Below are 20,663 nucleotides of genomic sequence, written 5' to 3'. Positions count from 1 at the left end.
GGTTAACACACTTTTAACTTGACCAGGGACAGATGATGTAATGATCCACTGGGACTTACTGCAGTATAATTAATGCATAATACAGGTTGAACCTCTCTAGACCGGCAGCATCCAGAGACTGGCATGATTTGAGTTATCATGGGGATGGCCAAGTTTCCCACGGCCTCATAAAAGTTTGTTTGCAGCCACCAGTCCTGGCTCCCAGTGTTCTGTGCAATTATTTAGATCTAACTTACCCTTAACTGTCTTCTCAGATTCCAGGAAGCAGTGGAAGTGTTGGTGATGCTACTAGACATTATGAACTTCCCATAGTCTGGCAAATTCTCTGGTTCGGCACCAGTTAGATTCCAAGGGTGCCAGTGTTGACAGGTTTAATTAGTATTGTCAGTCATAATGACACTAGTGCCCGATGGACATGAGTGTTCACACAGCGGCTAGATCACCAGTGGAACTTGATTGATAGTTTTGCAGAGGCTGGAGGTGTGAAGGTTTGAACATCGGTAGCCAGGCCTTTACAGCTGCCTGGCATGACAGTCTTACCAAAGCTCTTGTAGTCTAAGTCCGCATAGAACACTTTTGTACAGTGGCCGTTCCTGGCCTATGCTGGCCGGAAGAGCAGTGTGTATGGCTTGTTAGTGTGAACCATGCAACAAATGGTGTTTTAACAGCCTCAAATCTCTGTGCTTCAGTGTATCCTCTTGTAAGATGATCTTCTCTAGTGGTTAAAGCAGTGGACTGGGAATTAGAAGTTGTGCATTCTCTTCATAGCTCTGCCATTTACATTTTGTATGGAGTTGGGTAAATCATTTGACTTTTTCTGCCTTGGTTTCCCCATCTGTAAAATAGTGCTAAGTCATAATTCATGAACCTTTGTAAAGTGCCTTGAGAACTAGGCCTGAAACTTACTCTGAAATTGGGTCTAATCATTAGCTGGTGTTTGTAAAATGCTTTGAAGCTCTCAGATGAAGACGATTTACAGGCGAAAGAAATTATTAGATTGTTTTCAGGGTCTGCTGTTTAGGGGAGCACGTCCATGTCTGCTTGTTGACGTTTTGTCTCCTCATCTCTCGTGGAGTGGTTTTTTCCCCCTCAGCACTAAAGTTGGGATTTTCAGTGCATTCTGCATTGATCTAACTGTGCCTCCATTGAAATCAGGGGTAAAACTCCCAGTGGTTTCAGTGGGAGCAGAGTTAATCCTATAGAAATCTCGCCCCAGTGGTAGGAAAATGGTTAATACATAGTTATGTGTCAGAAGCGTGGCTGATTTTTTTTTTTTTTTTTTTTTTTTTTTATGTTTGAGTCTCAATATTCTTTCTTGCAATTTGTGGTCACCAGATACGGTGAGGATATTGCAAGGAGCCTAATGTAACTAAAAGGATTTGGCAGGCTGAATTTCTGCCCACCGTCCCAGCCAAAGTAGGAAGTGGTTAGGGTGGCCAGGAATGCAGCATGCGCCCCCTAGATTAATTAATAACAAGAGTTGGCTCGCTGCCACCCCAAGCAGCCAAGAGATAAAGCAAACAAAGGATGGTTAACAGTGGGGGGAAGGAAGAGTTTGACTTTGCTGTGGCTAAAAGGGAAACTTAACAACCGAATGATTTATGAGATGAGTTCTCCCAGAGCCTCGTGTGTTTTCTGTCTTATGTTTCTGGTCAAGGATTGCAGACACACTTTTAGGCTCTGAGAGTCACAGTTCCCAAGATCTGAAGCTTTGGCAGAGGGCAGGGTAGTTTTTAAGAGATTTGAGTGCCCGTTCACACTCCCCTGCTCCCTACCTCCAGGGGGCGCTATGTGCATTGGGGGATTTCTCCATATAGTGCTATGGGGCCGTGAGAACAAAGCAGAAGGGCGCATGGGAAAAAAAAAGCAGAGAAATGAGCTAAATCTTCCCAAAATGAACCCAGAAGCCTGTTGTAGCTGTAGGCCCCCCGATTCCTTGGCAAGTTGATCTCTGTAACCCTTTCCTCCTCCCCTCCAACATCCGCTTCCCATCTTTCATCATTTTGCTTCTCTCCCCTCTGTCTAAACTGGAGACGATTCCTGTCTGTTTGGGTGGGAGCTGCTTACCTCAGGAAGGCTCCTGGCTGCGTATCCTCTGACACGGAGTACGTGTCACCCAGTTCTCTGTAGGCCTTGGCGTCATGCCCTCTTGCTTTATCAGAAGAATTGGCCTTGATCGGAATATTTGCTGAGATCTTACTGTTGTTGGAGTCAGTGGCAAAACTCCCATTGACTTGTATGAGATGGAGCATCCTGCAAACAACTGAGAAATAATTGGTAAGGAGGGGCTGGCAGGGAGCGGTTACATATGGAGCCCCTTTTTATCACGTATGTCTATGCCTTCACGCGCCAAGTATCAGTTACGTGTACCGCATAGCACACAGATGTGCTCAAATGTCATGGATGTGCCTATGAGAAATGGAGATTAAAGGGCTAAGTTATCTTAGGGGAAAAAATCACCTTTGTGCGTACCTGAAAACACTGTACTCAATGGAGTTGCGAAAAGATTAGCGGCATCCTCATCATGCAACAGACTTGCCATATTTGGGTAGTGAAGGAATTTTTTCCTGGGTCAGATTGGCAGATACCCCGGTGGGGGTTGCTTTCCCCGATAGCATGGGTCATTTGTAGGTTTCAACTAGAGTAAATGGCCATTTCTCTGTAACTTGACATCTTTAAATGATGATTCGAGGACTTCAGTAACGCAGCCAGAGGTTAGGGCTCTGTTACAGGAGAGAATGGGTGAGGGTCGGTGGCTTTCACCGTGCAGCAGGTCAGAAGACAGCAGTAGTTTTCAGCTTGTAGTCTGCACCTCTGGGGCTTTGCAGACCACATCCGTGTCATGGGCCCACAGAAGGTTGTTATATAGGAGAGTGGTTTGCAACCTGTGGTCTGCAGACTTCTGGCGATCCACAGACTATGTTTAAGCTTAGTCATTCAACATTTTATAGGGGTCTGCAAATGACAAAAAGTTTGAAAACCACTGAACTAGATGATCATGATGGTCCCCTTCTGGCTGTAAAGTCTGAGAGTCTAAAAATACTTTCTTTGCCATTTGTTTGTTTTTTCATGCGTTCTTCTGTATAGCCAGTTTCTCTCTTGCCAAAGAGACCCTCATAAATATCAACAGGGGAGCGGAAAACAATTTACCTATAATATTCAGGACACAGTATTTAAAAGGCAAGGGAATGACGTATCAGACACCAGAGTTTCTTGAAATTAGTCCCTTCAAAAAAGCCAACTTAAGAGTGTCATTCGAATTGGAGTTTTCAGACCAGAACTTAATAGGAATCTGTATTGATACGGGTGGTAAGTTTTTCCAGATGGTTTTGTGGAGTGGTTTCTTTTATTCAGAAAAAGTTGCTGGTATGCTAATAATGCGTGTTGTCATTAGTCCCTTCCTTCTGCTTGTTGCTTACAGTAGGATTTTAATTGTCTGTCAGGGAGGCCGAACGTCCTGTGATAGAGTAAAATACTACACAGTACAGGTAAGTGTGAGGGAATCTGGCCTTTATTGATTGGGAAGTTATTTAAAGAAAAAAGATGATTGCAGAACTTAGATAATGTAGTGTGGAGTCTTTGGCAGCAAAATCACCAACTCAAATAGAGCCCGGGTCAGGTCATGAGGGAAAGCCTGAAATCTGTGATAGCGTCTCAGAGGCCTTCACAAAATGATGAGTTATTGGTTGTGGTCCAGGTTGGGACGTTTTAAGGGTTCTGAGAGAGTTACACACCCCAGGCATAGATCATCCCAACTATCTAGGCATCGTGGGAGTGAGGTGTCCAAATACATGGGAGACCTGAGGCCCAGTCCCCGGGGAAAATCAGCAGGCGCTGGGAGTGTATTTCCTATGGGCCCCTGAGAAAATCAGTTTGGCCAACTTGAAAGTGCATGAGATGGAGAATCAACAGCTTCCCTAGGCAATTTGTTCCAGTGTTTATCTCCCCTGACTTTCCTAGTGTCCAACCGAAACCTCCCTTGCTGCAATTGAAGTCTGACGCGCTTCTTGTGTATATCAGAAATACCGGTCAAGTTGTCCTTCGGGATGGATTCTGCCTTCACTGGGAGCTTTCCCTGAGCCGGAATGGCCCCTCTGGAAACATCTGTATGCAAATAGTTCAAGTGTGTGCTTTGTGTAGAAGGGAAGTCTGAACTGTATTCCACAATGGGATTTTCCTGTTCCGGAGAAGATCCTGCTGAAAAAGCAAAGGTACCTCGCAGGCTCCAGGCTGTTTTCTGGACAGCCTCCGTTCCCCTTGCTCTCTCAGTGTGGCATAGTAGCCTTTCTGAAGGAGCAGGGCTAGTAGTGCCCATGAAGTGCAGAGGCCAGTGGGAAATTCTCCTGAGCTGGTCAGACACACACACCTCAGTTTTCTCTGCACACCGTCTGGCGTTCCCTGGGCAGAATTTTGCAGGGGCTAGGCATGTTAGATATCGGATAATAGATTAGTCGAGTAACCGCATACATTTAAATCGGTTACTCAACTAGTCTATAGTTCCCTGGGGGCGGGGCCAACAGCCAATGCACTCCGACCCCACTCCCAGGGAGCCCCCTGCCACCCTGCGCTGCTGCCTCTGTATCAGAGGCAGCAGCGTGGGGTGCCAGGAGAGAGCTGGTCCATGAGGGGACCCAGTTTAAAAAGCAGCTCCCCGTGCAGGTCGGCTGCCCGTCTCCCCGCGCTGCTGCCTGTGTGTCAGCTCCCCAAGGACAGAGGCTGTTTGGGTGGGGAAGGCTGCTGCGAAGCAGCCTCTGTCCACGGCGGTCCAGGCTGGCTGCAGACAGAGGCCAGACCTGCGGGGGTTCCCAGATACAGAGGCAGCAAGGCTGGGGGTAAATGCAAGTAGTCAAGAAGATTAACCAGCAAGCCTAGCCTTATCGGTTAATCATCTACTCGACTATTTGTCTACATCCCTAGCTCTAAGTTCCTTTCTGAGGAGGCAGCCGATGGCAATATAGTCATGACTCAACTCCCAGGGGAGTGACACATACCCACTGCTCCTCCCCTCGAATGGGATCCGCTGCTTTTCCTTCCAGTCCCTCAGGAGTGTCCTCCTGGCCTTTCCATGAGTGCAGGATGCTGAACCCCCTAGCTCTTCCCAATAGGAACAAAAAAGTGATACCCTCACATCTTACTTTTCTTCTGTCCTTCACTGGGGCCTTGTCTATACTAAAGCTTGAAGGTCAGCTTAAGGTACGGAACTCCAGCTACAGACATAGCGTACCTGCAGTCGACATACCTTAAGATGAGATTAGCGCTGTCCCCACAGAGGGAGGTGGATGGGAGACATGCTCCCATCGACTTCCCTAGCTCCTCGCAACTGCGAGGAGTACCACGGTCGACAGAGTGCACCCTCAGCATTCAGCCTAGCGGGTCTTTACCAGCCCTATTAAATCGACCACTGAAAGATTAACCGCTGCCATGTCGGTCTTGTGGTAGTGAAGATATGACCTGGATTTTCATGCAGAAGGGATAACAACTAAGAATTGAAGCCTGGCATTGGGGTGTTTTATGCTGTGTTGCGGCCCTCGAGGCACTTATTTTGGTGACACATTGAAGAGTATCCATAAAAGAAATTACACTTACTTTGGTTTTCAGTTCTTCCACAAAATGAACGGCGAAATGCTGGACTCTGGAAGAGCTCCACCGCTCAGATTTGTGGAGCATCTTCCTTCCCTTGGATTGGTGGCTTATTTTCCTAAATCTTAGAACTGAAATGAAATGGCAGTTACTGATAGTCTAGGAACCAGTGGCTCTGAAGTTATCTCAAAGACTTGGTCTCCACAAACAAGCAATTTTAGGCATCCTGTTTTAAGTGGCCATCTGCAACAAATCAATATCTCTGCACCTCGGAAAAGCAGATATAAATGCTTGTAAGAAAACAGTGGAAAATGAGAGCTTTTGGGATGATCATATTCTGTGCGCTATACATGATCACATATGTAATTTCTCCACAGGCAGAAAATCCACACAGGCGTCTTTTTGTTGGAGCTTAATGCAATGTAGTAGTTGGTGGGGTGGGGGGAACGGCTTTTTTTTAACTTTTTTTTTTTTAGTGATTCATTCCAGCTGAAACTTGTAAGGCTAAAGTATGTTAAGTATATTGGCTTAACAGAAATGATTGTGAGCATTGCTGGGGCAGGTTGACAATTAATTGTTTTTTGTAGGGCCATAAAAATTCCATTTCTACATTGGAAAGTTTTAACCTCTTCACTACCCTGGAACTTATTTCAAAGAATATTAGCAGGGTTTATTTCCACTGATGGCTCCCTTGTGGGGTGGTTTGGTTTTTTTTTAATATGTAAATTTCTTTTTGCTGCATTTTCTAGCTGGACCTTGCTTAGGAAATTATTCACAGCATAACATCTATATCTACAATTATCTCTGTTGTATGCTTTCATATAATATGTGGTGTTTATTTTGAAGCAAAGGTAAGTGATTACTGAACATTAATATAATATAATATAATATAATATAATATAATATAATATAATATAATATAATATAATATAATATAATTAATGTGAACCTCTCTAATCCGGCACTCTTCCAAGTTTCCTGTGGTCGCATAAAGTTTGTTTACAGCCACCTATCCTGGCTCTCAGTGTGTGCTGTTATTTAGCTCTAATTTATCCCTAAGTGTCTTCTAAGAGTAAGCAGTAGAAGTATCGGTAATGCTGCTGGACAATATTGACCTCCTGTGGTTTGACAAATTCTCTGTGTCGGCCCCGGTCAGGTCCCGAGGGTGCCAGACTAGAGAGGTTCAACCTGTATAGTCTAAAGAGGGATAAAAGTAGAATGGAAAACTTCCTGCAAGCTTCTCCATAGAGTAAGTGAAGCATATGGTTGCAGACATGGTATGTGGCCCATTACACATTAGAAATTCTTTATTACAGATCCAGGGTATGATTTTTTTAAAAATCCTAAGTGAATTAGGAGCTCAGATCTCATTGAAAGTTTGTTGGACTTGTTCTCTTAAATAATTTCGACACTTCAAATATTGCAGTCCAGCCCTTTACAAGAAAGTCCTAGGTGACTTTTCAAGTCCATGTCTGTTAAAAGAGTTTGAGAGAAGAGTTCCCTGTAGACTGAGCGCTTGGGTGGCCACCCTGGAGAGATTCAGGCGCCACCCCGGTGATTAGCAGAGTGCCCACAGCCGGCAGCCTGTGTTTCTGCCTTGTGGAGAACAAAACGTATTGCTCACGAGGATGAAAAACATGAAAGGGAACCTTGTTTGGGAGATGCAATAACTTTGTTAAATCATCTTTCCTTTGAGTAACCCATAGTAAGTGTCATTCAGAACATATGTAAACAGCATCCCTTTGGGTTACTTTGTAAAAGTTCAATACCATGGGGTTACAGTTCTCATCCCTCTTGGGAGTCTCCATTTAGAAAATAAAACAGCTTGATTTGTGACTATTTAAGAAAGAGGTGGAGAACCTCAGGCCCGGTGGCCCAATGCAGCCCCCGGTTTTCCTGGATCTGGCCCCCAAGGTTCATGGCTTCCCTCAGCATTGAAGAGCCTGTGCTGGCTGGCACTCCAGCCCCTCCCCCACCCCGTGTGGGGCTGGAGCACACAAAATCTATTTGGCTGGTTGCCCCTGGGCTTTGGGGTGCAAAGGGAATGTGTGTGTGCGGGGGTCTTTCTCCTCAGCATGTCAGGGTTCGGGGTTTGGCATTTTGTTTTTTGTTTTGCTTCTCCTTTGTGTGTGGCTTCCGACTGATTTTTCTGAGTCAGTGGCCCCCGACCCAAAAAAGGCTCCCCGCCCTGACTTAAGATACGATAGCACCGGAATGATAATACGCTTCAAAGCATTGTATTGATTCCTTTCTGTCTTGAAACAAAAGTACGACCAGACGTCATTGCCACTTTACCACAGTCTGAATCACAGCAGAACAGTGATCAAAGTTTGATAATCAGTTTCTGAACACACCCACCCACCAGATGACGTGTAAATCTCACTCCCAACCAAGGGTCTGTGTTATGGAAGGGACTTAGCAACTCTTAAGAGTGTGGGTGGAAGTTAGTCTTGAGTAGTATTAAATCCTTCTATTTCATGTGCTAGTGGTTGAATTTAGTCTCCAGATTTAACACACAGAGGATCTGGATCCTGCCAGGTGTCCAGAACCTCTTTAACCCTTGCAGTAGAGCCTCATTAATTTGCTTCAGTGGGGTGCCACATAGATGCAGAAGTTTTCCCCTGCCCAGAACAGCTTGGATCTAACTTTTCAGCACAGGGGGTCTTAAACTCACAGCCTTGAGGGCCATCCCCCACCAAAGCAGTTGTCCTGGCCGGTGCAGGGAGGAGAACTGTTGGTTCCTGGCCCCGAAGCCCTGCCTCTTCCCACCACCATCCCTCTAACCCTCTCCCGCCATGGCACCACGTCCCCTGAGGGAAATAGGCTTGGAGATTATTAGGGAATGGGGACTGACATAGTGGGGCAACAGTGGTCAGGCCTTCCCACGTTCCCTGTGGCGGCGGGAGCTGCAGAGAAGTGGTGAGGAACTGTTCTGGCCAGACATGGACCGTGAGTTTGAGAGGACTGCTTTAGCACATACTTTATGGAATAGGGGTGGCTTGAAGTATGTGCTTATCGGTCAATACTACTAATTTGGGGCCTCAATTTAAACAGAAGCAGAGCTATTTCAGTCCTGCATGCTAGCAAGTAGCTAGTGATTTTTGCATGCTCTCTGGAAAATGTTGGTAAAATGTGCTGGACAATTCGGCAGCACTTCTAACGTTAGTACGAAATAGCCAGCAAAGGCATTCTTTGTTCGCATTTCGTTTACAAGAGGCATTTTATTAGCGAAGGCGCTTTGAACTTGACTTGCATTTAAAGGGCTGTCAGATCACAAAACCATCCAAACCTCAAGGTAGGTTTTCTTTACCTTGAGACCCCACACGGAGAAAGAGAATTGCCTTTTGGGCTTCCTTTTGGATGTGTCTGTGGGGAGGCACAGCTTCACCGGGGGAGACGGTGACACTGCGGAACAAGCCCAAAAGTAAACAAGAGCCAGAGTTCCAGTGTATACGTCCGATCGATAAAGCTGGCTTTGATGGCAGAGATAGCTCTGACGCCAGCCGAAATGTGGTTGTTATAAGTTGTAGCTGCCTACAACGATAGTTGTTAAAAATGTGGCCGGTCCCATTGAGGAAAGCAGGAACGGGCTTACAGACTTTTCCGAAAGAACTTGAACAAGCACGGCTCTGTCCAAAAACCCCTCCTGATCTTCTTGTCAGCCCATCCAGGACAGCGTGCAAAAGAAGGGGAGACTCCAGCTATTTATTTAAATTGCAGGGATCTGTCTTTCTGTCCGTTGCCCCTGCTGTCTGGTGAGTGGTAGAGTCTAATAGCTGGAGGCGAAACTAATACTTGGCAGCGGATAAGACACAGAGCAGACTCTCTTGTAATAGGGGCTGGCTAAAGTGCTTGCTTTATGTCAGGGCTGCAAAATGAGTTCATCTTTTCAGGATTTGTTTGAATACGCCGGGAGATAAAAGAATGAAAACCAATCCACCTCTGCACAGGCAGCCACTTTGTTTAGCAGGGGAGACAGCCGAAAGCGAGGCTGTGTACGGGGCTCATAAAGAGACCCTTTAGAAAGCTTTCCGGAGGCACCGTCTTTTCACTGGAACATTTTAACTGTCTCCTTTCAGTGTGTTTTATTTGCCTTTGGGCCTTAGATGGGTTTCCTTTTCAGCTCTTGCATGGCTTTTAAAAGCCATTATTAGCCCACTCACCACCAAAGAAAAGTAAGATTGCAGGGGTGACTTTTCGCTGCCTTGTCTGTCCAAATGCTGTTAACTCAAACTACCATCCGTCTCAGCTCCAAGCACAGGAGATGTTTCAAATACTTTTTCATTGCTTACCTCCCTCCTTTCTGGACAGCCTTGAAAGGAACTGAAATGAGGGGAAAAAGAGATGAAGTGTGTTGGCTGGTTGTTTTGGATGAGATGTATTGAGTGGGTGTGTGGATGGATGTGTGTGTACACTCCTGTTTGGGCAGACAGCTATATGAATTGATTCTCAAGTCACGTCTGGAGGTTGTTTTAATAAAAGGCATTTAATCTCTTGACTTCATCAACAGTGATGTAATGATTGATTAGGAACATCCTAGTTGAAAAAAAAAGTCCCTTGTTTTCACTACTCCAGATAGGGAGGAGGAATTCCTATCAAATTATTGCATATTCGTGGAAAGTTTGCATACTGTTGGGGACAGTAACAGCCTGCTGTTGGAGCTGGAAATTGATGTTGAGCGTATACCGCTGCATTCCTTAGTCGTTGGTTTTATTGGACAGCAGGCAGAGCGATTTGCAATAAAAACACCTTTTTAAAATGTCTAAGGCTGGCAGGTCTCAATAATTTTACTTTTAACTCCATGCAAAATCGAGCATTGATGTTATCCTCCTTTGAGTTGGTTAGAGAAATTTAGGGTTAAGGGGTAATTTCTGAAAAATATAATAACAAAAACTACTTACCTAATGGGCAAACGGGGCTTTGCAGAGGTTAGGAGGTTAAACAGATGCAGAACTCTGTAATTGCTACCAGGTTCCAGACCCTACAGATGAAAAGCCACAAACTTTACTGTAGCTCAAAGACTGTTGGCATGACTAGACTTAATGTGAGACAACAACAAAACGTAACATTTGGTGTAGGAAGGGGATCTGATATAGAGGGTATCTCAGATACATGATAGTCTAGGGAAAAGATTATCTAGAAAGCTAGCAAAAAGATACGATTATTCTGCACAGCAAATTCTGTTTGTTTACAGTGTACGCCATGGACGATTTAATTACAAATGAAACTCAGCCGCTCAGTACCTGTGCTCTGTTCTTTTTACTATAGTTCTGTCTGCCAGTCATCCTCTTTTCAGAAAGCTTTAACATTTCAGTAGAAATATATAACTGTTTGTTTTAATATTATATAAAGAAAATTGGCATGGAACAAATTATTACTCTCATTGGATGGCAATACACAGGGGAAAATTGTAATAAAATACCAGGTTTGCTATACCCATTCCAAACTCCTTGAATTCAGTGGTTTGTACAAACATAACTGAGGACAGAATTTGATTTGACGGATAAGTGTTTTGGAAATGCTTGAATGGATGAGACTTTTGTCAGGGCAGATTTATGTTAATATCATTGACTGTATCCATGCAATTTTGCAAACACTGCAGTTCAGAAACTTTTTTTTCAACTGGTTAAAATTACTTCTAAAAATCTCAAAATGACTGGTCTTTATTCTGATTAGAGATGCGTGAGGCTGAAAAATGTCATATTTGAATCCAAACACATGTTTATAATTCAAAATTAACTTTGAATCGGTCTCCCAAAACTGCATGGTCCCAAGATGAGTGGCTGGCAAGTCACTGTGACATATTTTGGGAAGAGCAGAGTCTAGCCAACACTATTTATTGATGTGCTTGGATACAAGTTCCTCACAGCACCGTGGATGAAGTTAAGAGTAAGCCTGCTCATCATTTAATTTCCCCACAAGCCAGGGGCTGTATGTCCTTTCGAGATGGTAAAGGAGATAAAGTCTTTTGACAAAGGGTTAAAGAAAAAAAATCTTGTGTTTACAAATTCGTTGTGTTGTGAACAGTCTGGAGAACTTGGAAGGACTCTTTATTATATAGTGACTCACTGAACAGTTTCCAGCCATCTAGGAAGATGGAAGGGAAATTTGCCGGAGCTGGGATTCGTTTTTTTGCTTTGGAGCCCAAAGCAAACAGGTTGTAAGGGGACTTTTGTTTATGTTGGTCAGTGTGATGTGTCGAGCCACAGGGCTAAGTTATGTGATTGTGCTGGATGTTACTTCCCAAGATTAATTTTCTTAGTTGAACAGGAACTTCAGCTTCCGTCCAACGATTTGACAATTAACTGCATTCAGTGTGTCCCAGTGTCTCCGCGCTAACTCTCAGTGTGTCACAAGGCATATGGCAGACCTTTTACAGCACAGCCTATTGATTTTCAACGTTGAGCTAAAACATTGCCGAGTCCAGGACGGGATATGCTGTTCATGAGATGAAGGGTTTACGAGATGAGGAAAAGCTAACCTTGTGACTGTCCGTGAGCCAGTCAAGAGCTGAATAAACCTCTTTCTTATCGCTGGGGATGTCTGTGTGAGGGATGGCGAGAGATACAGCCGTAACAATGTCATTTATGATTACAGAAGAAAAACACGGGTACGACTTCAATGTGAAAACAAAAGACTCCCATTTCCTCAGTCATAAAAACATAAGAACGGCCACGCTGGGTCAAACCAAAGGTCCATCTAGCCCAGTGTCCTGTCTGCCGACAGTGGCCAATGCCAGCTGCCCCAGAGGGAGGGAACAGAACAGGGAATCCACACGTGATCCGTCTCCTGTCATCCATTTCCAACCTCTGACAGAGGCTGGGGACACCATCCTGGCTAATAGCCATTATGGACCTAACCTCCATGAATTTATCTACTTCTTTTTTGAACCCTGTTAAGTCCTGGTCTTCACCACTTCCTCTGCCTGTGTAATTTGCTGATCTTCTGGAGTCAGGCTGCAAATTTCAAAGGCACCTAAGTGAGGTAGATCACTTACTCCCAGTTGCATTCTGTGGTATGTGGGCACCAGACTCTTGATGCTACATTGAAAACAGCAGCCCCAACATTAACCATTCTCTAGTTATTCCATCAGGCAGCTGTTTGCCTTTCGACAGTGGAAGTAGGGGGCCGTCAAGTGGGACTACGCATCCTATCATATTGCTGCTAAATTCTTGTCTGTATTAATTGGCTTTTGAAAGACTGACAAGGGAAGTGACATGTACCAAAGGATGGGTCAGTGGTTAAGGAGCAGGTCTGAGGCCAGGTCTACACCAGGGGAGAAATGCAATGTAAGGTCTATTAGGCTCTGTCATGATCACCTCATGGAAGGGGGGTGCCAGGGAGCCCCCCTGTTAGGGGCTTTTCAAACATGCTGCTGAGAACAATCTTGGGAGCTGGATTTGGATTGACTAATAGGCCTTCTTCATTAGGGATGTAAAATCCCAGTTCATCAGTTAAACGTTAGTTTGACCTAACGTTTAACTGGTTAACTGACGAAGCGTGATCCTGCGTGGGGGACCGCACCAGCCCACGGGGTGCCCTCTCCCAGCCCTGTGCGGGGCTGGCTGCCAGCCCCTAGGCCCAGCCACCGGCACCCAGCCCCAGCTGTGTGGAGCTGACTGCAGGCTCCTGTCCCTGGTAGGGATGTTAAATATCGGTTAATTGAATAGTCGATTAACCTCATGAATTCTTATCGGTTATTCGACTATTCTGTAGTCCCCGGGGGCAGGGCCAGCAGCCAGTGCTCTCCGGCCTCACGTCTGAGGAGCCCCCTGCCACTCCAGAGGGTGCCAGGCGGGAGCTGGTCTGTGAGCAGAGCCACTTTAAAAACCAACTCCCCTCGCGGACTGGCTGCCTGTCGCCCTGTGCTGTTGCCTCTGATACAGAGGCAGCAGCGCAGGGTGGCAGCAACCCCTGTCTGGGTTGGGTTTGAGCTCCCGGATCCAGAATGAGCCAGAATGGAGCCGGGCTGCCTGCCCACCCAGCTTCTAATACACTCTAAATGCAGAACCACAGCAGGGGTAGGCCCCGGACCTAGCACAAGCCAGGACTGAGCCAGGCTGCTGGCCAATCTGCTAAAAAATGTACTGACAGAGGTGGGGGAGGGAAATGCGTGTAGTCTATAGCATTAACTGTTAAGTAAAGGGTTTTCTTATTGGTTATTGGTTAAGTGTCTGCACTATTACATCCCTAAGCCCCAGACACACAGGGCTGGCAGCTTGCTCCCAGTCATGTGGGGCTAGCTCCCGGCCCTGGGTCTCTGGCTCCAGCTGCTCAGGGTGTGCTGCCGGCTCTCAGCTCCTGGCCCTAGCCACTGAGGGGAGCGGGCTGCTGGCTCTCGGCTACTGGCCCCAGCCACTGTGGGGGCAGGATGCCAGGTCTTGACTCCTGGTCTCAGCCACTCAGGGTGAGGGGGGGGGAAGTTGTCAGCTCTCAGTTCCTGGCCCCAGCAGCACGGGGCAAGCTGCTGGCTGGCGGCCCCATGCGAGGGCCTGTTGGAGCTGGAGCAACTCTCAGATCAGGGGGGAAGTTTGCTCCCATAAACCCAGTTAACCGGGTTCCCGTTCACACCCCTACTCTGCATCTTTTCTTTCTAAGATCCTGTGAAGAAGAATCTTATTTAAAATACATCGCCTGGGTAATATATTAATGAATTCAGCTCTGCATTATTTTTCACCCAGGCTGTGTCTACTTTGTCACCCTTTTCCAGAAAAGAGATGCTAATGAGACAAGTCGGAATTGCAAGTGCCGCGGGGAATTTAAATATCCCCCGCGGCATTTGCATGAACATGGCTGCCGCTTTTTTCCGGCTCGGGGCTTTGCCGGAGAAAAGCGCCAGTCTAGACGGGATCTTTCGGAAAATAAAGCCTTTTCCGGAAGATCCTTTATTCCTCTTAAAATCAGGAATAAGGGATCTTCCGGAAAAGGCTTTATTTTCCGAAAGATCCTGTCTAGACTGGCGCTTTTCTCCGGCAAAGCCCCGAGCCGGAAAAAAGCGGCAGCCGTGTTCATGCAAATGCCGCGGGGGATATTTAAATTCCCCGCAGCACTTGCAATTCCGACTTGTCTCATTAGCATCCCTTTTCCGGAAAAGGGTGCCAATGTAGACACAGCCCCAGAGTTTTAGTAGCCTGCTCATCAGAGGCACTCAGACACATTTCTTTGCATAAGAGTTACAGGTTCTGAGCACGTAGCTTCTGAGAAATCCTGTTTACAAGCAGAGCAGTGGTAGAGCCAAAAAGATGCCTTTAGCCCTCCCCTGTCTACTCTGAGGTGCAATCCTCGCCATATTGAAATCACTGGGAGTTTTGCCCTTTACTTCAGGGGGGACCAGGACGACACCCTGAATTTTTGGTAGCAACTGAGCACTGGGTTGCTCCTTCAGACAAGCCACCTCAGAGAGCAAGGGAGACTCCAGACCTTCAGTCTTCAGGGTGGGGGCTCTGGAGAAATAGGGCTGGTGCTTCTGCTTGGCAGCCGTTCACATGGATGGGGCCTGGAGCTTCTACAAACAGATGTGTGGGGGATGGGAAGAGTCGGTCTCCTCCTGTTAAGGTTTGTGCCTTGGACAGCTCATGAGCGTCCACCTAAAGAGGCTGATGCTGGACAGTGAACATACCCCAGCCTTGTCTTGCAGCATGCAGCCAGATTTGGGCCAGGCCACCTCTATGTTTAGAGGTGGAAAAGCCCAATTATCTACCTTTTTTTTCCTCCTCCGCCCCCCTCCCCGCCGCCGCCCCTGGTTTAAAGTTGTAGAGTTACAACTCAAGTTAAACTCTCACAAAGCCGCTTCATTCAAAGGCTGTTAATGGGAGGGAAAGCCCATTCCACTCCAGTGTAATTTGAGAATGAAAAGAACTGGGGCTGTAGGCCTGTGCTTTAAATCCGGTGCCTTAATAGAGTCTCTGAAGCAAAATAATGGCATCACTCTGTGTGTGAGTTAATCAGACTTGATGGCATGAAGGCAGCAAGGTCAAGAGGCCACGGTCTTGTGATATATTGTCAGGGAGCTTAATGCAGGGTACAGAACAAGGCTGGCTCAACGCAGAGCTTCGTGCCGGGTTTGTAACTCTGAGACCCTGGCCCGGAACAAAAATGTTAGGCCTATTTTATACAGAAGTGGCCGACTTAGCTTGGTTATGAAAAGACCAGCCTCCCTCCTCCCCCGCCCCCCATGCAGTAACAAATGAAGTAATTGTTTTCTTTATGTCGTGTTGGCTTATTTAGTTAAGGGCGGCACTTGTCGCTAAGCACAGTTTTGCCAACGGAGTAAACCATTTAGCACTAAACCAATTGGAAGCAGAAAAATCGTAGTCCAAAGTGCACCTCCATAAAAAAGATTACTGTCAGCGAAGGAAAATATGCAAAGCTCACTTTTCCGGGGGGTGGAATGTGTGCATGTCATGAGTGTTTTGAATGCTGAGAGCTCTGTGACGGGGGAGCACGTATGCTGTGCATTATTAGTAGCCGGAAGATATAAGCTAAATCTAATGGCATTGCAGCTGAAGAATGGAGACCCTGGATGAAGAATCTATTTATTATTCAGTCATCCTTGAAATCAGAGCCGATTTTTTTGGTGGGGGGAAGTCTGTATTCATCAGGTCCATGCGTTTGGAAAGAGCTTGGTTCACCTTTTAGGGACCCTTTTAAGAGATGTGAATTCTGTTATGGTTTCAAGAGGCCCTGTAAATAATAATAAGCGTCAATTTTAAACTCGCCTCTCACTTCCCAGAACCTCCATTCTTCACTGAACGTGGCTCACAGAAAGAGGAAGCTTCTTGTTGGTGGGAAGATCAGCCAGTCAAGGTTGCACACATACACTTGTGTAGTTTATGGAAAATATTCTACCGTTGCCATGGAAGTGGGCCTTTCATTTCTTATTCTCATTAGAGTGACACCAGAGCCTTTGCCAAAATTGTTAGCTAGGAGAAATAATCCAAACTATAGTTGCATTCAGATCCTTTACCTTGAAAGGTAGTAACATTTCAAGGGTATATCCATGCATTACGTGTCAACATGAGTTTCCCTTTGAAAACAAAGGTACGTTGGTGTACATGTTTGGTGACTAAGATCAAGTAGCCCTGACTGAAGTAATTTCTGTTTTCAAAAATTAGTTGGAAAACATTTCACAGATATTTTGTGTCCTTTGGTGTCCTGGATTGTCAACGGAGATGATTAATGTTTAAGTCAATGTGATAGAAATGTAGCCGTGTTAGTCTGGTGTAGCTGAAGCAAAATACAGGACTATGTAGCACTTTAAAGACTAACAAGATGGTTTATTAGATGATGAGCTTTCGTGGGCCAGACTATTTGATCTGCGGAAGTGGGTCTGGCCCACGAAAGCTCATCATCTAATAAACCAACTTGTTAGTCTTTAAAGTGCTACATAGTCCTGTATTTTGCTTACGTCAATGTAGGCGCTTACTGCCTGGTGTTCTGATAAAATACTTCCCTCTGCCTCTGACAACAGGTGTAACATGAAGGAACTTGCATTGGTTCTCTTAGCACTTGAGGAACAGTACAGTGGTCCAGCTGTGTGTGACATTTACTGTGATCACAAGATGGGAGACAGTGTACAATATGGAATAGCACGTGCACCATAGTGGCCAGACCAAGTATGCAGTAGAATTTATATGAATCGGGTGTTGGATGAGCAGTAGGTATGTAAACGGGTAACTGGTTAACTGGTAAGCTCTGGGATTTTAGCAAATCCACCTTACTGGGTGATGCCTACTGGTAACTGGTTAACCCGCACCCAGCCTGGTCAGAGCTGCTTGTGGTGCGGTGGATCCAGCTGGAGCACCACCTCCCTATGGCGGGCCAGTTAAACATATCATTTTAAATGGGATTTTACTCACCCTCTAAGAGTTTGCACAACCTGTTACATTTTTATTTTGTGACTCTTGACCCTCCACTCTGGCCCCTTTGATTTGTATCCTCCTCCTGCTAAGTCTTGTCTTTTGGACTGCAAACACTTTGGGACAGAGATTGTTGTTTGCAGGAGCAGCCCAAAGCCCCTGCCTGCAGAGCCGTCAATGGACTGACGTCATTGGGGGCGCCCGGGGTAGCAACGCCTTAGACAGTGACCGAGTCCCCCATAGCCACGGTCCGCCCCTGTTTGTTTGTATGTTTGCACAGCACCGAGCACAAAAAGGTCCAGCCTGCTTGTGGCTTTTAGACATGCTGCCAGTGAGAAAGAGGAAGTGGTATGTGTTTTGGCAAGTCGCTTGGGATAGTTTGATGGTAGTGTTGCCAGGTGTCCGGTATTGACCCGGACAGTCCGGTATTTTTGCCTCCTTTCCAGTAGCAAAAATTCAGAAAATACCAGACATCTAAAATGTCCGGTATTTTCTGATATTTTCCCAGCCAGGAGGCGAAAATCCCGGGTGCTTACCTGGTTCTGCACGGCAGCTGTCTGGCGACGGAGCAGGAAGACAAGATGGTGGACAGCCGCCAACAGCCTGTTAGAGCCAAAAAGCCTCAAACGCGTTTCTGAAGGGGGTCTTTATTATTAATTATTTTTATATATATATATATATATATATATTTTTTTTTTTTTTGCTTAATGCTCAGGGTCCTTTTTTTAACTCAACAATTTTGGTCTCCTCCTCTTCTGTTTTTCTCAACAGAATTTTTTCTCCGTTGGTTTTTTTTGGTGGGGGGGGTGTTCGGTATTTTTGGTGAAACCATCTGGCAACCCCTTTTGATGGCCCTGGTGTGAGCACAGAGGATTTGCCGTGGGGTCGATTTAGCTTGGGGTTTCTTCCCTTGTGTCATTTTCAAGCCGTGATCATTATTAAATGGGTTATTTGTGTGTGTATGTGTGAGACTAGAGCTGTCGGTTTGAAGTCAGTCGGTGCTATGTGAGCAACCTTTGAATGTTCCTTTGCTTTTATCCCTCCCACAGATGCCAGTATGTCCCCAGATGCCATTAAGCAGAGCCACTGGTGTAATGTTGCCTACTGGGAACATCGGACTCGCGTGGGACGCCTCTACACAGTGTATGAACAGTCTGTCAGTATATTTTATGACCTACCTCAAGGAAATGGCTTCTGTCTCGGACAGCTAACCCTGGAAAATAGGAGTGAAACTGTTAGAAGGACTCGGAGCAAAATCGGCTATGGGATTTTACTTAGCAAAGAGCCAGACGGGGTATGGGCCTACAATCGCAGTGAGCACCCTATCTTTGTCAACTCCCCCACTCTGGACATCCCCAATTGTAGGACTTTAATAGTGCGCAAAGTGATGCCTGGCTATTCGATCAAGGTGTTTGATTACGAGAAGTCTTGCCTCTTACAACACGCCACGGATCTGGATTATGCAGATGGGCCCTACGACCCAAACAGCGTTCGGATAAGCTTTGCGAAAGGATGGGGGCCGTGTTATTCCAGACAGTTCATCACGTCCTGTCCTTGCTGGTTGGAGATATTACTCAGCAACAGTAGATAACAATCAACCTCTGCCGAAAGAAAGGAAAGAGAAAGAGAGAGAGAGAAACAGACTATCCCAAATATCATCTACCTAGATTTAATATAAAGTTTTATATATTATATGAAAATATATATTATACTTGTAATTATGGAGTCATTTTTACAATGTAATTATTTATGTATGGTGCAATGTGTATATGGACAAAAAAAGGAAAATGCACTTTGGCTTATATAATTCTTACAATACAGATTTTAAAAAATTATACAGCAAAAATAGGAGAAAGCCCTTAATTTTGATGTATGGTTTTTGGAAATATTATTAATACCAGACAAAAAGCTAATACCAGTCACTCATTGATAATAAAGTATTCGCATTAGAGGGTTTTTTATTGTCTTTTTTTTTCCAACGAGGGAAGAACGGTTATTTTTCCGACTTTAAATAGCAGTTTTGAGCCATCTCTCCTCAGGCATTCTGGAGTCAATTTAGATTTTCCCGAGTGCAGATTGCAGGCTCGAATCCAGGCCAATTCACTTAAAAAAAAAACCCAGCTCCTTTCTGACTAGAGGGCTCCAGTTGTCTTCAATGCTTCATACATGAAGGGAGGCCAAGAGCAACGGGGTGGAAAAAAAGATGAAAGAAAATGTGTTTGAAAATGTAGTTTTGCGTGCTGGCTTGTATTCCAGTTGGGAAAACAAGTATGCTGGTTGGGACGTAGTGAAGTCTGCGGGTGTCTTCAGGATGTTAGTGATGAATTGAACAGTTGTGTAACTGCATCAAATATTATCAGTTACACGACTATTCGATAGTCCCTGGGGGCTGGCAACCAGTGCGCTCCCAGCCCTGCTCTCCCATGCTGCTTCCTCTGTATCAGAGGCAGCACCAACCCCTGTCCGCAGAGGTCGAGCTCCCCGTGGTCAGAGGCTTGGCCAGCATCCCACAGAGCAGCTTCTGTCCGTGACAAACCTGGGTCCACTGCAGACAGAGGATGCTCCACGGCAGCCTCCCCTGCCGCACGCTACTTACTGCCTCTGATAGAGGCAGCAGCAGGGCAGGGGTGGGGGCAGAGGCGACTCTGCAGAACGGATGCTTCGGTGGGAGCTGCCTTTTAAGCAGGCTGTTCTCCAGCACTGGCTCCTGCCTGCCCCCCTCACTGCCTTTGTGGAAGGCAGCAGGGGGGCAGGCAGAGGGGAGCTGGCTTCAAAGCCGGCTCTTCCCACCTGCTCCCCCCTCTGCTGCTTGTAGCTATTCAGTCTCTCTCCAGTTCTTAAGTAGAAAAGCCCAAGATTGTAGAAAGCAACTGGGAGTTTTAGAAGCCTCCATTTATGGCAGGGGTGGGGGACCCTTTTTGGGGTCAGAAAAATCAGTCGGGCCGCACACAGCTGAGAAACAAAAAAACCCTCTCTCTGACTGAGACACAGAAAGACCCTTCCCACATGCCTCTCACACATCAGAGCTTAGGGGTCCCAGGCTGGTAGATTTTGTGTGCTCCAGCCCTGCAGGGTGCGATGAGGGGAGGTGGGACTGGAGCACCACCATGGGCTCCCCAATGCTGGGTGAAGAGCCCTGAGCCTCAGGCTGGATCCAGGCAAGCCGGGGGCTGGATCCTTAGGTTCCCCGCCCCTGATTTCTGGAATGCACAAGCTGATATTCCG

General features: G+C 46.1%; 1 protein-coding gene across 1 annotated transcript in view; it reads left to right on the top strand.

Annotated features, from left to right (window-relative positions):
• Nucleotides 1-19,387, top strand: part of SMAD6 (SMAD family member 6) — a 97,477-nt gene extending 78,090 nt beyond the window's left edge. The window contains exon 4 of the mRNA XM_006132107.2: nt 18,488-19,387. Coding sequence (XP_006132169.2) covers nt 18,488-19,029 — 542 coding nt within the window. The 3' untranslated portion in view covers nt 19,030-19,387. The remainder of the gene's footprint in view (nt 1-18,487) is intronic.
• Nucleotides 19,388-20,663: the final 1,276 nt, after the last annotated feature.

Source organism: Pelodiscus sinensis, chromosome 14 (genome assembly GCF_049634645.1).
Source record: "Pelodiscus sinensis isolate JC-2024 chromosome 14, ASM4963464v1, whole genome shotgun sequence".
In the NCBI taxonomy this organism is placed as follows: domain Eukaryota; kingdom Metazoa; phylum Chordata; order Testudines; family Trionychidae; genus Pelodiscus; species Pelodiscus sinensis.
Note: the sequence above shows the minus strand (reverse complement) of the source record. Positions and strands in the feature narration are given on the sequence as shown.